Source organism: Onychostoma macrolepis, chromosome 07 (assembly GCF_012432095.1).
Source record: "Onychostoma macrolepis isolate SWU-2019 chromosome 07, ASM1243209v1, whole genome shotgun sequence".
NCBI classification, from domain to species: Eukaryota; Metazoa; Chordata; class Actinopteri; order Cypriniformes; family Cyprinidae; genus Onychostoma; species Onychostoma macrolepis.
The window spans coordinates 48,838,781-48,852,586 of record NC_081161.1 but is presented as its reverse complement, the minus strand read 5'-3'; the positions used below and the strand labels follow the sequence as shown (position 1 = coordinate 48,852,586).

Below are 13,806 nucleotides of genomic sequence, written 5' to 3'. Positions count from 1 at the left end.
AGGTTACACCGGACTCTGTTGTTTTCTGGTCCACTGTAGTCAGATAACAGTGTCTCTGGGTTCTCTCTCAGGATCATTTCTTTCATCTTTTTCTTGTCTTTGGCAGATTTAACTTCTGCTGGATATATTATCTCCATCTCCTCTTCATTTTTGAAAAATGCCTCTGCTTTAGATAGGCCCATTTTGTTCTCAACTGAATTAACTGCCACGGAATGTTAGCTTGGCTAGCAGGCCGCTTAATGTACTGATTATATTGCAGTTTTCAGTTGATATCAATAAAAAAATTACTTTTTTTAGAGGTCTTACCTTAATAATCTTCTGCCTCTATTGTTTACAGTTAGGTATCCAATTATTTAATCAAAATTTGAGTCATTAAAAAAATACATTCTCTGGTAAAAATGTTGTTAAATCAGGAGCTGATTACGTAATGTCTCGTTCCCTCCTCTCAGGGAACCCAGGTTACGTGAGTAACCGGAGACGTTCCCTTATCGAGTCGGTCTCTCGACATTACGTATGGGGAACGTATAAAACCCCGCCGTGTGAAAAAACTGTTGGCCAGCTCGCACGTAGCCGACGCAGAGGACAAGGCGCTGAGGCAGTAGTAGATAATTCAGAGTACTCGCCACTCCCCCTCTAGGTCGGGTATCGGACATAGTTGAAACATTTAGCCAACACTATTAAGTCTATTAAGGACATTGACTCTCCCACTTCCTTTTTTTTTTAATCTGGAGAAGAAAGTTGCACAACAGAAGCGTATACTTCATCTGCGTAAGGAAAATGGATCATTAACATCAAATCCAACGGAAATGAGGAAAATGGCAATGGACTTTTATGCGGATTTGTATGGACACACTGACTGTGACTCTGAGAATATGGCACAATTGTTACAAGGACTACCAAAGTTGCTACCTGGGGATAAGGAAAAGCTTGATACCATGATTCATTTGAATGAACTTTCAGATGCAGTTCAGCAACTTTCCAATGGGTGTGCACCAGGAATAGATGGTTTACCTGCTGAATTTTATAAGACTTTCTGGACTGTTTTAGGTGAAGATTTTTATGAAGTTTGTTGTGAATGTTTTGAAAAAGGCATGTTACCAACTAGCTGTCAGAGGGCTGTGATCTCTCTTATACCAAAAAATGGAGATCTTGGTTTATTAAAAAATTGGCTCCCTGTGTCTTTGATGTGCTCAGACTATAAAATATTGGCTAAAGTTTTAGCCAATAGGTTAAAAAAATATTAGCCTAGCAATTGAGCCCTTTTTATGCAAATTAAGAAATTAATTAAAGGGTTTTATGGTTCCAGGTGACCCGCGGGATTCAAGATGTTTTTTGTCGGCTTATGCCGATGATGTAACTGTTTTTGTTACCAGACAAGAAGATGTGCAAATACTATGTAAGAGTTTGGATGTTTATGAGAAAGCGTCTTCGGCTAAAGTCAATTGGGGAAAAAGTAACGGGTTTATTGTGGGTCAGTGGGAAAATGGTGGGCCACCTCCACTTCCTGGGGGATTGCATTGGGGAAGAGAAGGAATCAAAATTCTTGGAGTGATTTAGGAGTAGAAAGCTATAGAAGAAAGAACTGGGAGGGTTTGCTGGAGAAGGTGGCTGCCAAGTTGTCTAAATGGAAATGGCTATTGCCAGAGCTATCCTACAGGGGTAGAGTTTTGGTTACAAATAACCTGGCTGCCTCCAGATTATGGCATAGACTGAACGTATTAGAGCCACCAGATGACATTGTCAAAAGTATCCAGAGAAAACTGGTGGAGTTTTTTTGGTCAGGACAGCACTGGATTCCAGCGTCAGCTTTATATCTTCCAACTCATGAGGGGGGACAAAGTCTGATTGACATAAGAAGCAGGATTCGTACTTTTCGATTACAGGCAGCACAGAGACTGTTATATGAGGAGGACGTGGAGTGGACAAATGTGGCATGCGCTTTGTTAAGGAGAACGTCAAATCTGGGATATGACAAGCAGCTGTTTTTACTGAAAGTGGATGAACTGGATTTGAATCATCTGACTTCATTTTACCAATCCATGTTAAAAGTGTGGAATGTGACTTTTTCTGTGACTAGAGACATTTTGCGACCGCAGGACTGGATTATGGGAGAACCTTTATTTCATAACCCTTTGATGCAAACAAAAATGTTGTCTTCAAGCAGTGTGAGGACTTGTCTGGTCAGAGCTGGATGTACAAAGATCGAACATCTAAGAGATGGCAGTGGGTGGAGGACGGCAGTTTCAATTCAGCACAAGACAGGAATACGTTCTTTACGTCTCTTGGATCAGATGTTAGCGGAGGTACGTACAGCACTGCCTGGAGCCTGCAGAGAAGCACTAGAATCTCTTTCGGAGGGATGGAGCTACAGTTTTCCATCCATACGAGTCTCTGCTGCACAGGCAATTCAGGATGATGAAGATACTTTTTTGTCCTTTAAAACTCCAGAGTTGGGCTTATTTCAAGACATTGGTAAAAAGGCACTGTACATTGTGTGTGTTAAAGTGTCACATCAAACTGTGTTGAAAAGAGTTAAAACATGGAGGTGGCCAGAAGTGTTTGGGCCAGACTTCAGGGGTTGCTGGAGATCGCTGTACAAGCCTCCTATTGAGAAACGTACAGCAGATTTACAGTGCAGACTGATGTATGGTATAATAGCAACAAACAGACACGTGGCGCACCTGAATCCAGAAGTAGGGAGGGAATGTCTTTTTCGTGGGGTGGAGGAAACGGTTGAACATTTGTTTATCCAGTGTGGGAGGCTAAGAGGTCTTTTTTATTTTTTAGAGGTTTGTTTTGAAAGCGTGGGTGAGGAATTTTCCTATCAAGTTTTTATTAGTGGTCCAAAGTACAAAGTCAGTGAACGAAGGAAAGTGGTTTTGTTAAATTATCTTTTGGGCTCAGCCAAGTTGGCAATTTGGAGGACTCGGAAAAAACAGGACATTGGGTATTGGTTCAGTCGATGCAGAAAGAGTTCTGAAGGGGATGGTGGCTGTTCGAATAAAAATAGAGTTTGCTTATTTTAAATTAGTTAATAATATTATAGATTTTTCTGCAATATGGTCTGTGGGGAGTTTTTTTGTGTGAGGTTGGGCAGGATGAAATGTTGGTTTTAAAGATTTAATGTAAATGAAAAATGAAAACGGATAAAATAAAGGTGTTTTAAACCTCTCTCTCTCTCACTATCTGTGTGTGCTCTCTCTCTCTCTCTCTCTCTCTCTCTCATCAGAGTTGTTCACCGCTTTCCGCGAGAATAAACTAATTATGTTGCTCTGTTAAGACAAGTGTGTTTATTAGAAAATATTACACGTCTAAAATATAGTCCCACAGAATCGCTACATTTTAAAGAGCTTCAAACCCAAGAACTGAACCCTGAAAACCGTCCCATCATTCAGCTGGTTCTGAGACTCACAAACCAGTCTCAGACCAGCACTGCTTCTCACCCAAACATCAGAATAAATCAATTAATCTAATATACATGGAGCATCGGGATCAAACACACAAATTAAATCTATCAAACTACAAAATCAAATCATGAGTCCACAAAGCAGAGGCAGATCCTGAACAAGTAATATTGTATTTTTGCAGTCATGCCAATCAAGCAATTTTGAATTTAAAGATGATTTGAAAATGAAAATTGTGTTGACATCAGAACCCAACAGTTATACCCATTCTCTGAAGAAAGAAACTCGTAATCTTGAGCACAAATTGAGAAAAAAAAAAAAAAACTAACTTGGAAGCTTTTACAATTGCATGGAAACAGTTTGTCCTGCTATAGACATGCTGTAAAAGCTGCCAGGACCGAGCATATCCACAAACTCATAAATAAAATATCCAAAACAATCCAAGGATTTTATTTAGCACAGTGGATTAACAGTCTGTATAGAAATATAAGGAAGTACTAGATGATTCATAGACTGTGCTTGTATGCAAAACAAATACACTGATGAAAAATGAATGCTTATGTGTCCATTGACCATTTGCCTGTGTTTCAGTCGTCACAGGTTTCTGGCATATCGCTCCTTTGTGAGCTGGAGCTGGGTTTCCTGGCCGTCGGGTGCGGGCCGTGATCCCAGCCGGTGTGGTGATGAGGATCTCTGAGTTACATTCAACAATTCAATTTTTTTTAAAGCATTTCAGATATGTTGTTGTAATCCTTGTGGGAATTTCAGTAGTAGCTTATTACAATTAATGTATCGTGTAAATGGACAACAGCCTACTCAACCAGAGGATAATGTTTTAAGTAAAACTAAGCAACATTAAGTATTGCATCTATTTTTGTTTATTTTTTAAACATTGAAGTGTCAGATTATTGCCGTGTGCTTAACCAGACAATTATACTGCACCCAAAAAAAAAAAAAAAAAAAAATCTGAAATCTTAAGATGACTAACCTAAATTATATTACGAACTATACAGGTGCTGGTCATATAATTAGAATATCATCAAAAAGTTGATTTCACTAATTCCATTCAAAAAGTGAAACTTGTATATTATATTCATTCATTACACACAGACTGATATATTTCAAATGTTTATTTCTTTTAATTTTGATGATTATAACTGACAACTAAGGAAAATCCCAAATTCAGTATCTCAGAAATTGATTTACATTTGAGTTTGAATTAATGACCATCCCTACAGTATAAATTCCGGGTATCCTTGTTCTTTGAAACCACAATAATGGGGAAGACTGCTGACTTGGCAATGATCCAGAAGACGAACATTGACACCCTCCACAAAGAGGGTAAGTCACAGAGGATCATTATTGAAAGGTGTGGCTGTTTACAGAGTGCTGTATCAAAGCATATTAAATGCAAAGTTGACTGGAAGGAAGAATTTGGGTAGGAAAAGGTGCACAAGCAACAGGGATGACCGCAAGCTTGAGAATACAGTCAAGCAAAGCCGATTCAAACACTTGGGAGAGCTTCACAAGGAGAGAACTGAAGCTGGAGTCAGTGCATCAAGAGTCACCACGCTCAGACGTCTTCAGGAAAAGGGCTACCAAGCCACTTCTGAACCAGAGACAATGTCAGAAGCATCTTAATTGGGCTGTGGAGAAAAATAACTGGACTGTTGCTCAGTGGTCCAAAGTCCTCTTTTCAGATGAAAGTAAATTTTACATTTAATTTGTAAATCAAGGTCCCAGAGTCTGAAGGAAGAGTGGAAAGGCACAGAATCCATGTTGCTTGAAGTCCAGTGTGAAGTTTCCACAGTCAGTGATGATTTGGGCTGCCATGTCATCTGCTGGTGTTGGTCCACTGTGTTTTCTGATGTCCACAGTCAACGCAGCCATCTACCAGGAAATTTTAGAGCACTTCATGCTTCCTTCTGTTGACAAGCTTCATGGAGATGCTGATTTCATTTTCCAACAAGACTTGGCACCTGCACACAGTGCCAAAGCAACCAGTATCTGGTTTAAGGACCATGGCATCCCTGTTCTTAATTGGCCAGCAAACTCGCCTGACCTTAACCCCATAGAAAATCTATGGGGTATTGTGAAGAGGAAGATGAAAGACACCAGACCCAACAATGCACTATCAGAGCAACCTGGGCTCTCATAACACCTGAGCAGTGCAACAGACTGATCGACTCCATGCCACGCCGCATTGCTGCAGTAATTCAGGCAAAAGGAGCCCCAACTAAGTATTGAGTGCTGTACATGCTCATACTTTTCATACGGCCAAGATTTCTAAAAATCCTTTCTTTGTATTGGTTTTAAGTAATATTCTGAGATACTTATTTGGGATTCTCCTTAGTTGTCAGTTATAGTCATCAAAATTAAAATAAATAAACATTTGAAACATCAGTCTGTGTGTAATGAATATTATATACAAGTTTCACTTTTTGAATGGAATTAGTGAAATCAACTTTTTGGTGATATTCTAATTATATGACCAGCACCTGTATGTAATGGACTACAATTTGTATAATCTACCCAGCTCGGATTAGGACAATGTTTATTGGCATCAATGTAGAAGTGCAAATATATCCTCATTTTTTACATGTCATTTAGAGACAGATAAATGGAATCATTTGCCGCACCTGATGTGAAATAAGGACACATTTTCTACAATAAATTGTTTGAATAAACTTTAATGAATTCTTAATCTTAAAACATTTCAACATTCACATAAGCAGACAAGGACACAAACCTTCTGCGCACTCGTTAAAACCAACCCCACCTTTACAGTGACACCTGTGGAACCTACCAGCCAAAAATCCCAGTGAGATACAAGCACTAGATACGGTTTCACTTTTAAAGAGAGAATTTTTTTTTTTCCCTCTAAAAAGCAAATAGTTGAACCGGTGACATGTCCTCCGTCCTCAGCATGTTGCCTTCATTCAGAAGAAACATTCCACTTCTGCACAAGTGGACACTATAGTCTTGTTACAATAAGTGCATTTATGTAAAAGCCACAAGCAGCTCAAATGTCATTCAAAACTGTGCAAATCAAACAGCTAACATTTCTATAAAACACCTAGCACTACAACCAAATAAAGCCTTTAGTGCACAACCTGGAAGGCAGTTTCATATTAAACAGATGCAGGAAACAAGCGGAGAATGAGGAATCTAACAACACAGTTACAAATTGACATTAGCGATTACTTTACATTGCTGATGCTTTTTTTTTTTAACTAACATTAAAAGGGAATATTTTAGTCACATAAAGCCATCTTAATCTCAGTATTTTGTGAAGCAGCTTACGAAGGTAGGATGCAGTACAGGAGCACGACACTCAGAAGAGGAAAACTGAGAGCCAGGGATGGGTTTGTTGCGGTTGATGTCAGCTTTGTAAGACTAGTTTTGATAACCGATGTTGGCGTTATAAGGCCAGTAGTTGGGTTTCCTACAAACCCGGTAGTTTTGGTACCTGATGTTGGCTTTATGAGGTCAGTAGTTTTGGGACCCGCTACCTGTGACATCACAATCCTGCCATAGATGGGCTGAACAGCCCTGAATGTGTTGGTCATTAGGGGAGAGTTGGTGGTCTGGTTGATGTAGACAGTCGTACTGAAGAGGTCAATCTATTTGGAGAAATCAAAATAATCTGAACCAGAGAGACACTTTGATCCTTTCCTCCAAGTGGATAGAAAAACAACAAAACAAAAAAAAACACTTAGGAACTATTTACATCAGTTCCCATTTCCAAGATTGTGTTCAAATGGCTTACAATCAGCATACATCTGTTAAATATCAAAAACCTGGTTATTGTGCACTTAAATCAGTTTTATTGAAATCTTATGCATGACTGATGAGTCACATTAGGTTTTAGCAGATTAAAACGAATGCAATTCATGTGCAACCCAGACACAGAAATCTTGAATTTAGGCCTAAATATTTGTGTATAGAGTCTAGACTTACCAAATCTTGGCTGACTTTAACGGAGTCTTTAAAGATGGTCCAAATCACACCTTCGTCACAACTTGGTGTAGTCAAAGAGCCAAGATAACGGTAATACTTAGTCCTGTCCACTCCAGGAAGCAGATCATCCATGGTGAGCTTGTCAGAAACGTGCGTTTTATCACCTGAAATAAATTGAAATGTGAACGTCTGTACATTACCAGCATACAGAACCACTTCTTTACTAATACTGTAGGAAAGGGTCCAAACCTGCACTCGCAATTTGTGCTAGATATGACGTTAAGGTCTTCCAGCTCTCTGGTTTCCCGGTGTCATTAGAGGCCTGTGGGCGATTACAATTAAAATGGTCAATTGAACAATTTCTCCAAATATCAGACGAAAAGGTGACATACCTCAATGAAGATCCCAAGAACTGACAATACTGGATCACTGCCGTTACCAGCCTCATTCAAGATATGCAACTGAGACACACAAAACCCTTTTAGAAGACCAGTATAAAACAAAAGCTTTCAGTTGTAGTTACATTGTTTTCAAACCTCCATGGGGTATCGTTTGCCATTCACAGCATGTTCAGACCCAGGTGTGGCGCTGCCATTACCCCAGTGAAGATGAAACTGTGTGCTGTTAAACAAGCCTGGCAGATCACCTCCTTCCACATACATTTTCTGGTCACCAAATGTAACTTTAACTGAAGAGTGAAACCACAACAGATTAAACATTCTGTTCCCAGTCAATAATTCTTACACAAAAGCTGAAACAGAAACATTACACTACTCACTTGTCCTGCCAGTGTTTTCAATCTCAGTTAAGGTTGCGCGGTCATTGTAGCCAGTGAAGGTGAAAGCGGTCAGATCAGTATTAGCCTGCACATCGGCGGTTACAATGTCTATCGGAGACTGTTGAGTGCCATCACAGTCTTTCTCTGCGATTATGGGCCAAACAGCATCACCTGAGATGCAGGGGAAAAACACCTTAAAACATCCCCACCTGGTAATTAGCAGCAAATCATGTATAATCCCTGATTTTGAAACAGCGGAGAAGCATGCATTTTACTTGTGATTGTTAAACAATTAATTGTTTTTATTAAAGTTTGCAAAAAAAAAAAACACTTACTACATGAAGGCCTATGATAGCACCAAGCTAAGAAGCAGCACATGAAAAGGGAGAGTAATGTTTGAAATATCAATACACGATGCAACATTACTCACATAAATTACAAAGTAATCAGATGACAAACACTTACACACAGGTGTTGATGCACTGCACACCTCGTGCAACAGACAAGCAGCAAGGCAGGCTATGAAAGCATTCATCTGAAAAAAAATAAAGATAAAAACAGCAGCAAAAGTTATGCAAGCACTCTGCCCAGTAATGTGATTATCTAACAGATCTATTCAAAATATTTAAAAATGCATAGCGCCTTCCAAGAATAAAATAATTAAATAACTCATTAAAAGCAGATGAAGTAAATTATATACACATTTTTGTGATTCACTTCTCAGGTTTTAGTGCAAAGACAAACTGCTATCTTACCATTTTGGACAACTTAAACTCTTTCAGTCCTTAACTACTACGCTTAACTCTGTCTCTTATTTTATTTTTACTTTTAATTGCAAGCCAAACTTGGCTCCTGTATTAAATCTGCAAAACCCTGTTTAAAAACCGCTGTGTTTGAAGGCTTTATACTCAAAGGGTTTCAACGTCCTGAAATGTGCAAAGACATGATTAGCCAGGTATCAACATGAGCTCATTGAGGCAGGTGGCACCTAAAGTGTGTTAAGTGATTAGGCCAATTTGGTTCAGGTGTTTGATGAAAATTTAGGTTGACGGCAATCAAACTCCATCCCCAATCAGGTAGTTTGATGGCCAGTTCATAACCCAGGATCCATGTTCAGTTGGTTTCCTTATATTCATGTCAGATGTAACTTGAGCATTTTATTAAGGAAATAAATGTTGTACACAGTCAGTGTTGTCTACATTACCCAGTCATCATATCAGAGTAAAAGTAAAGATACCTTTAGTGATACTGACTCAAATAAAGTTAGAGTAGCTTATTAGAAAAAATACCAAAGAATTGAAGCAATATTAGACATTAAAGTAATATTAAAACTATTTAAGCATGAAAAGTTCTGCCATTTCAGGAGTGGTTAGACATGAATTAAAAAGTTATTTGTTAAACTATTTTAAATGTATAAAATTATACACATGGAAATATAGATAGATGATGTTTTTAGAATTGTATTTATCGTAAAATAAAAGGTGCATTGTAAACTGATTGTGTAGTATATTTTACCAAATTTTAAGAAATTTAAGTTAATCCGGAAATATTAACCCATGTTCAAGGTAAATAATGAGCTAGTGCTCCTTTAAAAATGAACGAGCATAACTAGCATCAACTTATTTAATATACTGGGTTTAATGAATAACCCAAAATTCTAGATTGAAAATGACCCACGGTTAGGTTTGTTCATATTTTCTCATCAGTGGGTTGCAAAACAACCCAAATTTGGTTACCTTCAACCAAGCTACTTTGATATATGTATGATATGGTATTAGCAGTTGAGCGGAAATAACCTAAGATCATACAAAAGACAGGCGTTCTCACGTCAGAATAGATTTATTAGTCAAAAACGGAAGCCTGCAAAATGTTTGCAATCCAAGTTGTCTGTACACTGATTTGCAGTGGGGAAAAAATAATATTAAGGAGAAACAATTGCTTGCAGAAGCCATTCGTGCTGATGTTTCACTTCAGATCTATGACATCCTCTAAACTTTACCTTGCTCTGTATCATGCTCTCTCACTGGCTGTAGGTCGTCGCCGATGTCATTTCCAGTCAGCACATTTCTCACTGCAGGACTGTGAGTCACCGACAGGTCAAGATATTAGAACGCTAAATATCCCACAGGCATCAGCAACGCTTTGGGGCTTCACATCTTTGATAATGCATTCTACACAACTGTCACTCAGGTGAACGAGCACAGATTTGCCTCAGATTTCAGACATTTGTCGGCGATTTCCACAAAAATATCTGTGATTGAAAATCAAGGCTAAAATCATGAGGTGCCGGACAGGCATTGCTCACCCTGAAGTTGCTCCAAATCTGTATCATGTTTTCCTTCTGCTGAACACAAAACAAGATATTTTGAAGAATGAGGGTAATCAACTAGTTTCTGCTCCCCATTAACTTCCACAGTACGAAAACACTATACTACTCTAACTACTGCTCCCTTTAACCCTACATCGCCCCTCGAGTAGGGTTTACGTTTAAGGTCCTTGGGGTCAGATAGACCCCAAACTTTTACAGAGCGATTGCATAAGGAAATATACATTTTTTATATGACAAACTATATATCATTTTTTTTTATTTACTTCTCAACTATACACTTATGCTGCGTTTTTGTGGATATTTGATAGTTTTTAACCTATTTACGGCACAATTATTCAACTACGCCATAAATTGGCTTATGAAAAATTATTTTTTTATTAAAAAATCACTTAAATTATGACCTAAATTAAAAATAAATGGTTTCTAGATATTGGCCAATGTGTTAGGGATAGAATACTGCCATATGCAGGTTAGAATAAAAACTTTAGGAATTACAGTTAAAGAAAGAAAGTGCAATGACCACATATATCCAGCAGAGGTCCATAGGGACTCATTCATTTTCAGTTCGGTTTCAAGTCAATTTTTCTTCATGTTTCAGCTTCTCCTTGCAACTTTATGATATATATTTTGTGAAAATATATTTAAAAATTCTAAAATATATAAAAAAAATCCATATTTTTGTCAAAGGTTAGAATTTGTTGTTATTGTCTGGTGTCTTTTGAATGGTCTGCTTTTGCGAATTATGTTACATAAATTTGCAGAAATGTCTCTCTCTCTCTCTCTCTCTGTGTGTGTGTGTGTGTGTCACATTGTTATGCATTTATGTTCTGTGCATTTCATTTGCCAAAATCTAAAAAATGCACTGGACACCTATGTCACACCTGTGTGTCTGTGTGTGTGTGTGTGTGTGTGTGTGTGTGTGTGTGTGAGTGTGAGAGAGTGAGTGAACATGCTTGTTCCATGTTGCATTTGTGCTCTAGTACCAGTCCTTCATTTATGAGTGGAAATTTTCAGATTTATGCCAAATTTGTTGATTTTATATGCCAATTTCTATAAAAATGCACTCTATTGCAGTCACACACACGTGTGTGTGTGTGTTTGTGTGTGTGTGTGTTGCGTATGAGATAGAATGTTCGTTCCAATTTGCATTTGTGCTCTAGATCCAGGCCTTTATAAAAATGTAAAACTTTTCAGATTTATACTGGGTTTACTACTTTTTTTTTGACAAATGAAACAAAAAAAATATTTTTTCACTTTTCCCATTCATTTTCAATGTGGGTTATACCTCTGCAGAGTCCTTTTTACTTCAGCACTCAGTGCTCTGCTGGTGGGGTGATCTTTGTGGCTGGGGTGCTGTTAGATTTTCAAAATATGCAAAAAAATGAAACGTACCTTAAAGGGTTACTCCACCCCAAAATGAAAATTTTGTCATTAATCACTTACCCCCATGTCGTTCCAAACCCGTAAAAGCTTTGTTCGTCTTCGGAACACAATTTAAGATATTTTCAACCTGATCTTACAGAATTCTGTGTAATGACAACCGACTCTTATCTGTGATTCCAATGTCAGTCAGCTGGCAGCAGAAAGGTCCGTGTATCATCTGATCATTCGTTTTTTTATTTAATATTGATATTAGAAAAATTAGAAAACGGCGCCTATTTTCGTTTTTTCGTTTGTTCGGAGAAGCGCAAAAACAAGATTTTGGCTCGATTCTCATTTTTTGGTTCACGGGGTAGAAAATGGATAATGACTTCAAAATTCGTTTTCCCCTTGTGGACAGCGTTTTACAGTAATATTTATTTCAGAAATTTTAATCAGCACCAAGCCTGTTTTATTTAGCTGTGCAGAGTTAAATCAGTGTGAAGCTGCACTGTGCAGAGTGGATGAGAAGCACAGATAAGAAAAGATAGAAAAAAAAACAAAGACACCAACAGGTTTTGCTGTATTGAAAAATATTATATAATCACACCTTCATTCCACACAGAACCCCAATATAGAACAACAGGCTATGTAGGTTATATATCTATGTACTCTTGGTTGGCTTGAAAGGGGTGTTTGGTTAGGCTAGTTCTTCATTTATTGAATGAAGAGTTTGTTATCCTTCAGTGACTTGTGTTCTAAATAGCTACAGAACGTAAACAATTTAAGCACGTTATAAATGCCATTCCAAAAAGTTTTATAATTCTATTTATAAATCTATACAAAACTTTTGTTTACATGCCAGATGGATCATGTGAACTATCACCACTTCTCTTTAATGGTAACGACCTCAAAGCTTCCCAACAAACGTATTCGTTCTTGGTTGTCTATAGACTGGGCTTGCTTCTGTGTAGATATACACAACCCATTCTCACTCCCGAGGCGTCAAAAACTGAAGCATGGTCAAACGCCTTTCGCGTCACTATGAAGACGCCAAAAGTGCCCCAAGGCGTCAGTATATGACAAAATAGGATCTCCACTGCTTTCAATTGCTTGCTTTATGCGTCAGGTCAAGACGCTTATGGAAAATGACAATACGTTATCCTCCGTTGTTTTCAGTTGTTTGTCTTAGTTTAATGGTTTGCATGCATTTGTAAAAAATATAAATAATTTTATATACATTTATACTTTTATTGGAGCACCTAACCCATCCCTACCCTAAACCTACCCACTTCAGAACAACATAAAACACGTAACAGTTAACAGGCAAATGTAAGTTAAGTCACCGGTATTTATTGCAAAAACTGCCCATAAACAAGCAGTATAAAAGCATTACAAACAAGTCGTGCTGCATTCCAGGTCTTCTGAATCCATACAAAGTCTTTATGAGAAGAAGAGAGCAAAACATAAGGTTTTAATCGCTGAAAATGATCCCGCTCCGTTAACGCGCTCACATCTCATTCAAAAAGATACTCCAGTCCCGTAGCATGACGCAATTGGTCAAGAGACACACAAGAGCCAATAGCATTTCACAACCACGGTGGCATTTTTTGTATTCGCGCACAGACTGCAGCATACGGGATGAGTTTAACGGCAGACGGAGACGGCGATCGCGTCTACTCCTCTCACAAATCAAATGTTTTGCCTCGGAAGACTTGGAATATTAATATTTTTTGAATAAATTATGACAGTAGTTGTATCTGCCTGTTATATCTTGTGTTTTATTGACAAATGGTAGGTTTAGGGGCAGGGGTTGGGTTATGTGCTCATAATGTGTAAATAATGTAATATAAATAAAACTGTTGTGGCTGTTTACATTGAAAAATCACACCCCAACATATATGCAATAATGGCAATGTTATTACCCAATATATAATTTAATTATGACGATAAAATTCCCAGTATGGCGTCGGCAT

At 38.0% G+C, this 13,806-nt stretch overlaps 1 protein-coding gene across 3 annotated transcripts in view; it reads right to left on the bottom strand.

The window, feature by feature from the left end:
• LOC131544177 (carbonic anhydrase 4-like) overlaps positions 1-9,083 on the bottom strand; it is a 144,113-nt gene extending 135,030 nt beyond the window's left edge. Inside the window, exons 1-9 of one of the 3 annotated variants that reach the window (XR_009272053.1) lie at positions 8,898-9,082; positions 8,608-8,677; positions 8,478-8,504; positions 8,143-8,313; positions 7,901-8,052; positions 7,757-7,825; positions 7,614-7,686; positions 7,365-7,528; positions 6,179-7,027 (exon numbers count right to left, since the gene is read on the bottom strand). Coding sequence is in view for 2 of the 3 variants with exons in the window: in XM_058782238.1 (XP_058638221.1) it covers positions 6,704-7,027; positions 7,365-7,528; positions 7,614-7,686; positions 7,757-7,825; positions 7,901-8,052; positions 8,143-8,313; positions 8,478-8,504; positions 8,608-8,677; positions 8,898-8,900 (1,053 nt within the window). In the remaining variant the exon portion in view is untranslated. Of the gene's footprint in view, positions 1-6,084; positions 7,028-7,364; positions 7,529-7,613; positions 7,687-7,756; positions 7,826-7,900; positions 8,053-8,142; positions 8,314-8,477; positions 8,505-8,607; positions 8,678-8,897 lie in introns of those variants that run through there. The other 2 variants (XM_058782238.1, XM_058782239.1) reach the window with 2 other exon arrangements.
• Positions 9,084-13,806: the final 4,723 nt, after the last annotated feature.